At 47.3% G+C, this 12,017-nt stretch overlaps 1 protein-coding gene across 1 annotated transcript in view; it reads right to left on the bottom strand.

Moving 5' to 3' along the window:
- Positions 1 to 10,406, bottom strand: part of TTLL6 (tubulin tyrosine ligase like 6) — a 24,043-nt gene extending 13,637 nt beyond the window's left edge. Inside the window, exons 1-8 of the mRNA XM_023524699.1 lie at positions 10,257 to 10,406; positions 9,840 to 9,880; positions 8,735 to 8,853; positions 8,477 to 8,607; positions 6,858 to 7,014; positions 5,945 to 6,088; positions 5,265 to 5,350; positions 781 to 1,014 (exon numbers count right to left, since the gene is read on the bottom strand). Coding sequence (XP_023380467.1) covers positions 781 to 1,014; positions 5,265 to 5,350; positions 5,945 to 6,088; positions 6,858 to 7,014; positions 8,477 to 8,607; positions 8,735 to 8,755 — 773 coding nt within the window. The 5' untranslated portion in view covers positions 8,756 to 8,853; positions 9,840 to 9,880; positions 10,257 to 10,406. The remainder of the gene's footprint in view (positions 1 to 780; positions 1,015 to 5,264; positions 5,351 to 5,944; positions 6,089 to 6,857; positions 7,015 to 8,476; positions 8,608 to 8,734; positions 8,854 to 9,839; positions 9,881 to 10,256) is intronic.
- Positions 10,407 to 12,017: the final 1,611 nt, after the last annotated feature.

Genomic DNA, 12,017 nt, shown 5'->3' with positions numbered 1-12,017 from the left:
GGTAAGATCTCCAAACAACCATATTGTCCTTCCCACCCACACCAGGGAACAAGGACTGGGAACGGAGGAAAGGCAAGGCCCCAGGAATTTGATCTATAATTCTGGGTTATCCGTTCTAAAGGCTGACTCTATGTCATTGGCAGCTGGCACTAGCACCTCTGATTGGCACCACACCCCACCTTCACCCCCGCTCCCTGTGTGCATACTGAATGGCCTCTGGAGAGGGCTGCTGAGCACGAGTTCAATCTGGGAGAGAGAGCCACCCTGAAGCTTTTCTTCCTCCTCCTCCCAGCACCCCATGAGTCTGGGGGAGGCAGAAAACTCACTGAGTGGCTCCCCACCCATTCCCACAGCCACAGATAGCAGGCTCTTCTCTGTTGGTGCTTCGAACTGAGGGGTCCAGGCCCCTGAGAGCCAGGGCTGGCAGCTCGCATCTGACCTTAAATATCATCAACCCAGCTGTGATGGAGAACACCCCCTTTCTGGGAGATGAATCTGCTACAAAAGGTAGAACTGTCTTTAAAATCACTCTATGCCTGAGATCAGAGTTTCCAAGTCTGGGTGGACCTTAGAAAGACATAAGGAATTCTCTAATTCCCGGCCATCTACCCCCCTCTGGTGGCCACTTCTCAACTAAGAGAGAAGCCCCTGGCAGCAAGCTCCACGGGAGGAACTGGTGCAGGAAGTTGATTTAAAAGATCTAGCCGAGGGTGGAGAGATGATGAGCCTGAAGCTGGCTAACCCCAATTATAGGGGCCAGTTTTCACCCCTCGCCCCAACCTTCCTACCTCCAGCAGCCAGGGCTTCAGTTTGCGGTCCAACAAAACGTCAAAGCCCAGGATTTCAAAGCAAGCGCTATTGAGTGTGTGGTTGGGAAAGCAGGTGTGGTAGTTATGCTTGATGACGGGGTGGGCTGAGATGATTGTCTTGATGATGACGTCCTCGATATCTCTCCATATCTGCTCCAGGTTGTATCCATGGCTCTCCATGTACATGTTGAAGGTGGAGAGCTTCCTGGAGGGGAACCACGGCCCGCTTCTGGTCATCTAAGGCCACGGCATGCTGGAAACCAGAAACTTCTAGAGCAGATACATCCCCCGAACCAGTAAGGATGGACACCCAAGAGCCAGGGTGACACCAGGGCTATGTCAGCTCAGGAGGGGCCTGCAGGAGCCACAAGGCCACAGTCCCCAAGCCTCCACAGCCCTGGAGTGGGCACAGATTGTAATGACATGTCAAGACCTGCCTGGGCACTTTCCTTGTGGTCCAGAAAACACCAATAGGCTAGGGTGGAGACTGAGTATTCTGGGTGGAAAGCTTAATGGATGAATAAAAAAGAAATAAAAACAAACACCCTACATCATAGTTTTGCTCTGATGGCAATTTCTCAGGCTTTGGTGTTCATTACAAGTACTCATGGAGCCTTTTAAGAATACTGCTACCTGAGTTCTACTGAGGAGATTCTGGGGACACTAAAGACACAGAAATTTTGTTTTAGGATGACTTGCAAGAAAAAGGCAGCCCAAGGCATTTCCACAGATAGGGCTACCCACTGTCTCGGGCAGACCAGGATCGTCCCAATTTCAGAACTGAAAGTACCACATCCCAGGAAACCCCTCACTCGCAGGCCAACTATCATAGAGATCAGAGGATGTCTACCCAATGGAGAGAAGTTCACGAGGAGACATCCGAGGGGATCCTCCTGTCGGCTTCCTGCTGGGCCGTACAGAAAGAGGGCGAGCCCAGCAGGTCCAAGAGGTAATGAAGGAGACAAACACCTACCCCTTCACACGCAGACACGTGTGCACAGACAGTCGAAGCGGGAAGTGGGGAAATGGGAGGAGGAGACGCAGGGGAGTGAAGAGCAAAGAGGAGAAGGAGGAGACAAGAGACGTGGCTCATCCAGGGAGTTCAAAGAGCTCACTGGACTCCGGCCAACAGAGTCGAAAAGGAGGAGGGGGGGTGGTCATCCAGCCCATGCACGTTTGCTAAGGGCCTGCTGTACGTGCAAAGTTTGTGCAATGAGGGGATCCCAAGAAACCACCACCTCTGTCGTGCAAGGCCTAAGGACAATTTGAGAAGTAAATACCTACGTGAAACAACCAAAAATGCATTTATATAAAGACAGATAAGCAAAGGTCACTTAATGTAGAGGCCCACATCCTCTACCTGCCGCTGTCAGGGAATGGGGGCTACACATAAACAAATTTTCCGGATTACCTGAAGCCAATCCTTTCAAGTGCAAAAATGTATTTAATTTGTCAAATTGGGAAATAAGGTTTCTCAAAATACATTATGCACTTCTTTGCCTTCTTATAACAGACATTATGCATCATAACATAAGCTCTCCTTGATAACTCAGGCATATCACAATGACTATGTATTGTATAATTTCATAAGGTCCACTGGTTAGTCAGTTCAGTTTAACACACCAGCCGTGTGCCAGGCACGCTGAAAGATGAAGAGGACCTGATCTCTGCCCCAGAGGCCTGCCAGCTTTCCAGTTTTTCCGCCTTCTCCGTCACTGCTCCTACTGAGTTTGCAGCCTAGTGGGGGATTGACTGGAGAGGCAGTCGGCCTCAAACTGGGGTGGGGGAAATTGGGGGCAGGTGAGGCAGTCAGTATGAGAAGCAGATTGTCTCAAAAGATAGGGACAAGGAAGAAGAAAGGTGAAAGGGAAAGGGAGGGAGAGAAAGAAAAAAAGACTCTGCCTAGCAACATAGGAAGCACCCAGAAGGCCAGGGCACCATTCTAACTCTTAAGTGCAGGAGCTTAAGTACCACTGGGGACACAAGACAAACATGTGCACCAAGCAAAGAGCGGTTATAGGCTCCAGCTGATGTTGACCATAAGGAGAGTGGGAGTCCGGAGATGGAAAGGTCACAGTGGGCGGTTAGACTGATTCCACAGGCTTGTCCTTAGAGATGGCACCCCATCCTCTCATTTGATAAGTGAGGATGCAGAGGCCCACAGAGAAGATGGGTTTCACCCACACTGCAGTGTTATGCGGCTAGACCAAAATTCAGAACCAGGTCAGAGAAGACAACGTGGAATCTTGATGAGACAGAAGGGCCTTCAGGAATGCTTTCCCATGTTTTCGTTTGGAGATGAGCAAAGGCAGAGAGGTGAGAATGAGCAATCAAATATGAGCGTGAGAGTGTCTCTGGTAGAATACCACGGAGCAAATAGCACAGGCAGCATTTCCTAGCAGTTAAGGGCATGGCCTTGGGAGTTTTAATTCCAGCTCTATCACTTCCTAGCTGTGCGACCTTGGGCAAGTTACTTCACCTTTTACACCTGTTTCCTAATATGCAAAATCAGGATGATGATAACATAGTATTGTAAGGATGAACTGAGTTGAGGTATGTAATTTCTTAGAGCAGTGCCTGGCATATATCAAGTGCTCAACAAATAAAATGTTGACTATTCCTGTAGTAGTAATAATAGTGGAAAGTGGGATTTGGTCACTTTAGTAAATTGAGCAGAGGAGTTTGAACTTTATGCTCTAGGCATCTGGGAGCCACACCGCTTACCGAGAGTGGAAGTAACGAGTATACAGACTATATCATAATAACAGCATCCACTAGCATGGGGGTTATTGTTTCTGAAGCCCATTCATACATATTATCTGAATAGGTCCTTACAGCATCTCTGTGAGGCTGGCCAGCCAGTATTCCTATTTTATTATGTCATTTTAGAGATGAGAAAATGGAGTACAGAGAGGGTAAGTAGAGGTGCCTGGAGCTAGGGAGAAGAGCAAAGAGGCCAATGCAGCCATCGGGTCTGAGTCTGGAGCAAGGTGTGGGCCTGGTGGAAAGGAAGGGATGCAGGGAAACAAGGGCCCTTGGATTACACGCCCTTAGAGTAAGGAACAATAGCATTAACCACGAGCGCCATCTGTGCTGCTATCATAGCTTGTTTGAGTCCCACGGTGACCCTATGAGATGGGTAGGACATGGCCCGGCAGGGCGTCTTATCACAGACCAAGAAATGGAGGCTCAGAGAGATGAAGGGACTTGCCTAAGCTGACTCAGCCGGTGAAAGTCAGAGCGAGACTGGAAGACAGGCCTCACTGAGCACAGAAGCTCCACATGCAACAGCACTGGAGACTCAGCTGGTGCTCACGGTCCAGGAGGAGAGAGGAGGTGGGAGAGCTTCAGGCAAGACGAGTGTCTGGTGCCATCTGAAAAAGGGGAGACTGCCTCCACCCAGCCTGACATGTTCCCTTAATCTAATGATTTCTCATTTGCTTTTTGGAACTCTGCCACCGAGGGAATCGTGAAATTTCCCATGCCTCTCTGGTGCTCTGAAGCCAAACAGATTGCCTGTGTATCGGCCCTCTGAAGCTTGCTGCAGAAGTAGTATGTGCTTTACAGTCTGACAGACCTACCCTCTCATCCTGTTCTAGTATTTATAACTGTATGACCTTGGGCAACTTACTTCTCAGGGGCTCAGTTTCCTTATTTGTAAAACAGAGATGGCACCTAATTCATAGTTCTCCACCTACAAAGGGTAGATTATAATACTCTGCCATAGTGTTGTGAAAATTCGATGAAAAAAAAAAAATGCATGCAAAACGCCCAGCTTGGGCCCAACAAAAAAGAAGCCTCAGAAAATACTTCCCTTTCCTTTCCCCCTTGTCTGGTCATGTTCACATTCTTCAGTCCTCCTTTTTCTTAAAACTCAAATGAGACAGGATTAGATGATAACATGCATGTAAAAGCTGCTTGGGAAGAGACTCATGCATTCCTCTCATTTTCCTCCCTTCTTCTGGAGAATCTGAAAGCCAGCTAGCCACATGTCATGTCACACCAGGCGTCGTGACATATCACTTGAGAATCTCTGCTGGAGCAACACCCCAGGGAACCACAGGCTTAGAACAACTGCCTGGCACGTCCTTTTCCCGTGGCAGACCAGTGATCAGTAAATATCTGTTGGTTTGGAAATGTCAGAAGGGCCAACTGTAACAGGAGTATATTTTGCTGTGTGTGTGTATCCTGCTGAGGGAATAGTTCATGTTTATTCTCCTCCTCCCCTCCTCCCCTCCTCCCCTCCTTGGGTTTATGATGTGGCCTTCTTTTAATGATTAACAGCCAGAGGGCAGAGCTGAAGGAGTCTGTTCTGGGTTTAGAGGTAAAGAAATATTTTCTGAGACCACGTGATCTAAGATGGAAACACAGATGGGGAACTGACAGGGTTTGGGTGGAATCCCAGAGACCAGCTCTGAGACTGGCAGAAAAAGAAAAGTGAAGCCACTTCCTTACCTCTTGCTGCCAGAGTGAGCATCTTGAATGAAATTGGAACTGTGCTTATTAATGGAATAATTAGTCAGGTGCATGCAGATATCATCCTGGGGAAGAGACAGAAGTCTGTGGGGTCAGGAGAAAGGGCAGGCCTCCCACTGCCTCTCTGTGCCCTCCCAGGGACCTGAGGCTTAGAGACGGAGGAAAAAGGGGAAGTCTTAGGGCTTATTTAAACTGGCAAAGCAGAAGAATTAAGAAAGGGTATCCTATAGCCTGGAGTATAAGAAACTCTAATTCCTCCTGCGATTGGGTGGTAGGTACCCTGCCTGAAAGACACTTCAGGAGTACTGGGGGAACTGGGGTGTGGAGGGAGCAATGGGGGCTTGCCCAAGACCTTCCTTCCTACCAGGAAACTGTGGTACCGGCTTTACAGTCAGGCGGACCTGGCCGTGAGTCTCCGCCAGACCTCTTCCTAGTTCTGGGACCTTGGACAAGTCCTTTTACTCTCTGGGTTTTCATTTCCTCTCTGTAAAAGGGAGGTGATAATCCCTATTTCTGCGGGCTCCTGGGAGTGCTAAGGGAAAGAACGTATGCAACCCGGCACATAGTAAGCGTTCGACAAATGGCAGCCATGTACACAATGTTCGAGAATGTGGGTTTAACTAGGGAGGAAAGGGAAGGGGCAGGCCCCCTGAGCTCACCAGGTTGTCTGTGCAAGGTTGAGAGTAAGAAGTTGTGGCGAAGCGGGCCAGTCCTTCTTTGTAGGCGAAAATCCTGAGAGGGTCACAGGATGTCATCAGCACATAAATCCGGAGGTCGAACTTGAACCCATCGATGATAAAGGGCTGAGAGAAGAGAACAGAAGTCACACAAGCATCGGAGGAGAAATTCAGACTTGAAGATCATTAGCATTCTGTCTAGTTTTCATGACATCAGCTCCAGCACTGGCCTTACACAGCGCAGGCTTGGCCAGGGCTGGGGAGAAGGAGAAGGGGACTTGGGTACTGACCTACCATGTGATCTGTGGAAGTCACTAAACTACACTGTGCCTCAGTTTCCTGGTCTGTCAAATCGCATGGGTAACCACCTCCAAAAGAGCTCCTAGCAACTAAATAATATTAACAAGTCCTGTGATGAAGAACATGTGATCACCATCCAAGGCTATGTCGTTGCTGCAGTTCTGTAAGAGTTCTCCCTGCCCTGGCCAAGGCTCCTCTGCGCACAGTCCCAGAGGGCTCCCTTGTGACCTCTGACCTCCAGTCATGGAGTAAAGCTGGTTCCCAGTGTCTCACCAGGACGACTCCTCTCTCCCAAATGAGCCGGGGCTTCCAGAGGCCAAAGGCCTTCTCCCAGCTGTTGTCTGTTAGAGGCAAAGGTCCAGCCTCGCAGGGCCAGACCGAATGACAACGGTGCAAGGGCGAGGGACACTCTGACCCAGGTACATTTCGCATCCCTGGTCAGGAGGCTCGGTCCGATAAAGTCCAAGGCAGAAGACAGGACTCGGCCTCACCCGCACCCCACCCCTGCCCTCCATTCTCTCATTTCACGTTTGGTCCCCAGTGGAGCTACAGCCTGAGGCCGCTGCGGGAGTAGATAGCCACGGTGAGGAAGTACCTTTGAAATATAGACCTGACAGATCATGTCCTCCCCTGGTTTGATTTCTTTCACCGTCCGGGTGATGAATATACCTCTCCCTTGGCAGCCCGAATCCGGCTTGCAAATGTATGTCTTATTTTTTCTTGACCTGCTGAAGTTCTGCAAATCTCCCCAGCTACCAGAACAGGGAGGGAACGAGACACACCTTTAGCTGGGGAGCAGTGACAAGAAAAGCTAGCTCTTTATTTTTTTTTAAAAAATTATACGACGTATATTTATGTGTATAAATACTATATATAAAATGTGGCAAAAGTCCTGGAGTTGACAGACAGATGCCCGGAGGTCTCATAATAGGAGGCAGTAGTGCACACACAGTGGGTTTTGGAGGGAATTCGGGTCTGAATCCTTTGCAAGTACTTGACCTCTGTAAGCCTCAATTCCATCGTCTATGCTATGAGGATAATAACACTTATCTCATGACATATGTAGGCAAGGTTCTAATACAAGCTGCACACCCCATAAAGTTAGTCATGACCAAAGAGTTTGATTTTCTGGGTTTGCAGATAGGAGATTTGGAGTTCTGAATCTGGCTCAAGGCCCAGGCAATGTGACCTTGAATCCATCAGTCTCTTCTCTGACTCTGGGCTCAGCTTTTCCTCTGTAACATCTCCACTCTAGCCAGAATGTAAGAGGGTAAAGACTATCTTTGAACGTACTTTGAAGACATTATAGTAAGAAGAAATAAAGAAACCAACTTAACGGCCTCTAAATCTCAGTCTTGCTATATTTCTTGTTTTGCATTTTAACTCAAAAGAAACTTGTGATCACTGGAGGTCATTTAACTGCAAAGTTCCTCAGTGGCCATGAAATTTGAAGGCACCTGTTGACCTGATGGCAAACACATCTCCTTCTAAGTTGCTGTTAAACCCTGAAAGTTGTTCCAGACGTCTAGGAAAGGCTGGGAACCCTGGAGCTCTGGGTTTGGGAAAGCACTGGGCAAGGAGGCGAGAGTGGGAGTTCTCTGGGGCCTTCGCCATGCAGCATAATTCTGATGGCGACACTTCTCCGCCCCCTCCACCTCATCTCAAACACCAGATTGTACCCAGGTCACGTTCACGTCAACTTAAATTTCTCCTGTTTCCTGGTGATGTGGTCCAGTAGCAGGAATGGATGTCCAGTTTTAAAATAGATAAAATGAGACCAGAGGTAGGGAAAGGCTGACTGTCCTCCATGGTACGACCATGGGACAGAGGTCAGGCATTCCTCCCTGCTTCTAACCTGGGCATTAACCACTGCCTCACTCTCTGCAGAAATACCCATGGTCCTTAAACACTCAGAAACCATATGGTTAAAGTGTTGGAACACACTCAAAACCAACAGCTTTCGGGGTCAGAACAAATTCCCATCCTAACTGCAGGCACAGGCTCTAAAGCACCCAGCCCTAAACTGTCATCTAATTTTGTATGCAGAGCCTTGTGTTTCCTCAACATTGGCCCCACCCTTTCTCCCTTTTCTTCCGGAACAAGAGAGATGGGAGATAACTATGGGAAGGGAAAGTAGTAACCAGGGAATCAGGGGCAAAAGGGAAATGTAATTGGGGATGGGGAATGGAGAAAGGAGCACAGGTAGGCACTCACTCAGCAGGAAGACACCAGGTCCTAGGGAAAAAGTGAAAATCTTTAGGGAACATCTTTAACATGCGGTTCATATTCCTGGCCAGCAAGTCCTTGCGGCAGATTTCACTCATCCCTGGGAAGTGATTGATTTTCTGCAAAGGAAGCCGAATTCATGAACAATGGGGACATGGGATTACACACAAGATCCCCTCGGGGAACAGTGGGGGCCCATGGGGCAGATGCCACACTTATGCTGAGGACCAGCTCTGACCCAGATACCTGGTAACTTTTCATTTCCATCACCCGCTCCAGTGACACCGAGTAGTCAGTCCAGTAGAGAGTCCAGTCATCATTTTCCCCTCCTTCTCGAAGGCCGTACTGTTGGGCAGCCCTACGCACTGCAGCAGAGTTGGAGGAAGAAAGGCCTGTTAGCCCAAGAAGTGAAGGAGGAGCATGGAATGGGGAGGGTACATTTCTAAGTGCTGCCAGCCCAAACAATGAAGCGAGACACCCATGCTCCTAGGGACTGGAAGCCATCTTGCCCTGCCTGGACACACCATTGCCAAGAAAGCAACACAAAGAGTTGAAAGCTATTGACGAATATGCCCAATCATCCCCACGGAAAGGTTATCTGGGAAGAATGTTTTAACCACCTGGCTTCCCCATGACAGGAAGAAGGCCTCTGGGATTTCTCCGAACACTAAGCACTGAATGTTAAGAGAATAAAAACTTAAATCCTTAACATCAGCCAGAGCCAAGCTTAATTAGTGAGGTAAATTGACAGAAAAAAAAAATTATACAATGTATACCAAAATGACATATATGCTATCATATCCTTCTTTTCCTGTCTCTGTTAATATTGATAACTAGGAACTGATTCCAACACCAACTCAAATGTCTTCAAGGGCCTGGAAAGGAAAAAGTGCCCTCAGTGACCAAGAGAGTCAAGGCCAGCCTAAAGCTTCCAAATTCAAAATTAAAACAACAACAACAACAACAACAACAACAACAACAACATTCTACTCTATAGTACAAAGTAGATTTGCAGATCATCTTCAGCCCACAGATGGCCAGTTTGGAACCTGTACCCTAAAAAAGAGCCACTGATTACAGCAATAGCTGCCTTCTCTACAATCAGATTCCCTAATAACCATATACAAGAACTATAGATGGATGAAGTCGTCTACACCACTGTGGTCAAACCCATATTTTCTCAGAATGAGCTTCCCAACTTCCTCAAATAGTTAAATGAGCTTGGAGAAGCAAAGGACAGGATTTGGAGACACACTTTTTCATCCTCGAGAATATGTAAGAGTGACCCTCCCCAACTCTTTGGGGAATCCAGTGGGTCCCCATCATAGATCCCTTGAATACAGATGCTCACCACTCTCATATCGGCAGCTGGATAGATTGATCACCAATCATCTGGAAAAGAGAAAAAGGAAAGCAGCAAGACAGAGACAGACACACTTGCCAGAACGAGAGAGTGCATACAAAAACATCTCATCCCAGGGGGGGCTGCATGAAACCTAAGCCGTCACACACAATTAAAAAAAAAAGAAATGACATTCTAAACACAGCATGAAGATTAGGGCAAGGTGTAGTTTTAGATCACACACACCATTATTTGATCCTATAAAACAGATCATCAAAAGTGGGTTCTTTTTATATGAACCAAAAAGTGGTCTCATCACAGTTTCTCCTTCCCCCCTCCTTCATTAGCAGCCAAGCTCCCTTTCCTCCCAGGTCCCTCTTGCTCTTAACCAACGTGAATCCCCATTCCCCATCTTTTAGTCCTAACCTCCTTTTCTTTCTCTTCTTGCCTTGCTGCTGGGCATTCTGAAGTCCTTTTTGAGCCTCCGTGTTCTCTTTCACAAAAGCCAGGGTGACGATTTCTTTCAGATCTTCTACAGAACTGTTCTCCCTCTCTTCTGACTCTGTCCCTTCCTCCCCTTCCAAAGGCAGGCGCTGGTGCATCTCCCGGGACTGGGAGGAGACTCTGGGGAAATCTGGCCCCCACTAGAAAGACGGCAGAGTAAGCGGCAGTTACTTGGATCCACCTGCAGGGGGACCCCCTCCCTTTCTCATGGGGGTGGTCGACCTGAGCTCAGACTAGGCAACAGGTTGCAGTTAATAAAATGCCACCTCACTCCAAGGTTGGGGCAGGCTCTGGGAGGGAGCTGATTACACCTTTTGCCATTGACTATGACCTTGGGGACTCACTTGGCCAACCCTGGCCTTGATTTATCTCACCAGGGGTTTTCAGGAGCAGGCTGAGACACTATGCATGGCACCACCTGGTAAACAATCTTATTATTAAAGTGAGTGAGTGTCTGGAGACAGCCTCAGAAACAAGCCCTAAGCCTTCCTAGCTAAGGGAGTTAGTCTCAGTGGGTTCAGATGAGATGCTTTGAGATCTGTTAACTGTTTCGGCACTGCACCGAATCTCCTGCATGCAATCTGCTGGCCTGAGAGTGAAAGCAACTGGCGCTCAGAGAGTGCAGGGCTGACTTGCAGCTAACCGAACAAGATTCAAGCCCAGGGCCCAGTGCAGACCTTCAGAGCCCCCTCCCACAGAAAAGGCTACTGTGGCTCCCCAACTATCCGATTCAAAGTGAAAACAAGACCAGATCATAAAACACTTATAAGGAAGTCCAGTTAAGTTCTCATCCCTCCACCCCCATGATGGCTTCTTAGATATTTACTTGAAATTTCAAATATCGAATGATTTTTAATGCCCCTGCTTCACTAGTCCTTAGGAATATGCTTAGTTCGTCTCTGGGTAACTCAGAACTGCCCAGGCCCAATTAATTGAGTTAGAGCCCCTTCACATCCACGGCTTAAATGACCGCAGAACCAGTTTTCCGGGGCTCTCCCCCCTAACTTCACCTCCCAAACCCTGCCAACCCTCTCCACCATTTCAATCCCTTTCTTTTGAGGCCTACCGTCCTCTTGCTACTTACTACCTCTTCTTTCCTCACAAACTCTTGGGCTTTTTAAAATGATAGTAATAATATCTTTATTCTAATTTATTCAAATGTATCATTACTATTGAAATACTATAGTATAACATTAAAGGAAGCATAGGAAAGGGTAGGCGGGGAAATTATCTTCAGCTTTTCTATCCTAACATTGGCAACTTTGGTCCTTTTGTGTGATCTCTTTTATTCTTAATTTCTAAGCATGATTATTCTTTTATAATTGTCATCACAATATAAAGAATTTTGTGTCTGCTTTTCACCCACTTAACATCATATCATAAACGTCCTTTGGGTTGTGACAAAGTTTACATATTTCTAGTTTTGAATGGTTGTGTAATAATATCTCTTTGAAGGAATGTATCTGAGTGTAACCAACCATTGCCCTATTGTTGACAATGTAAGTTGCTTCCAATTTTGCTATTATACAAATAGCTCTACAATGCACTTTCATGGACAGAAGGCCTCTTACTTCTTTAGGATTATTTTCTTAAGATTTCTATCCAGAACCAGATTACTAGGTTAATAAATATGAAAACTATGTGGGTTCTAATTTTATTGATTGATTGATTGATTGATTGATT

This window comes from Pteropus vampyrus, unplaced genomic scaffold, assembly GCF_000151845.1.
Source record: "Pteropus vampyrus isolate Shadow unplaced genomic scaffold, Pvam_2.0 Scaffold486, whole genome shotgun sequence".
In the NCBI taxonomy this organism is placed as follows: Eukaryota; Metazoa; Chordata; class Mammalia; order Chiroptera; family Pteropodidae; genus Pteropus; species Pteropus vampyrus.
Note: the sequence above shows the minus strand (reverse complement) of the source record. Positions and strands in the feature narration are given on the sequence as shown.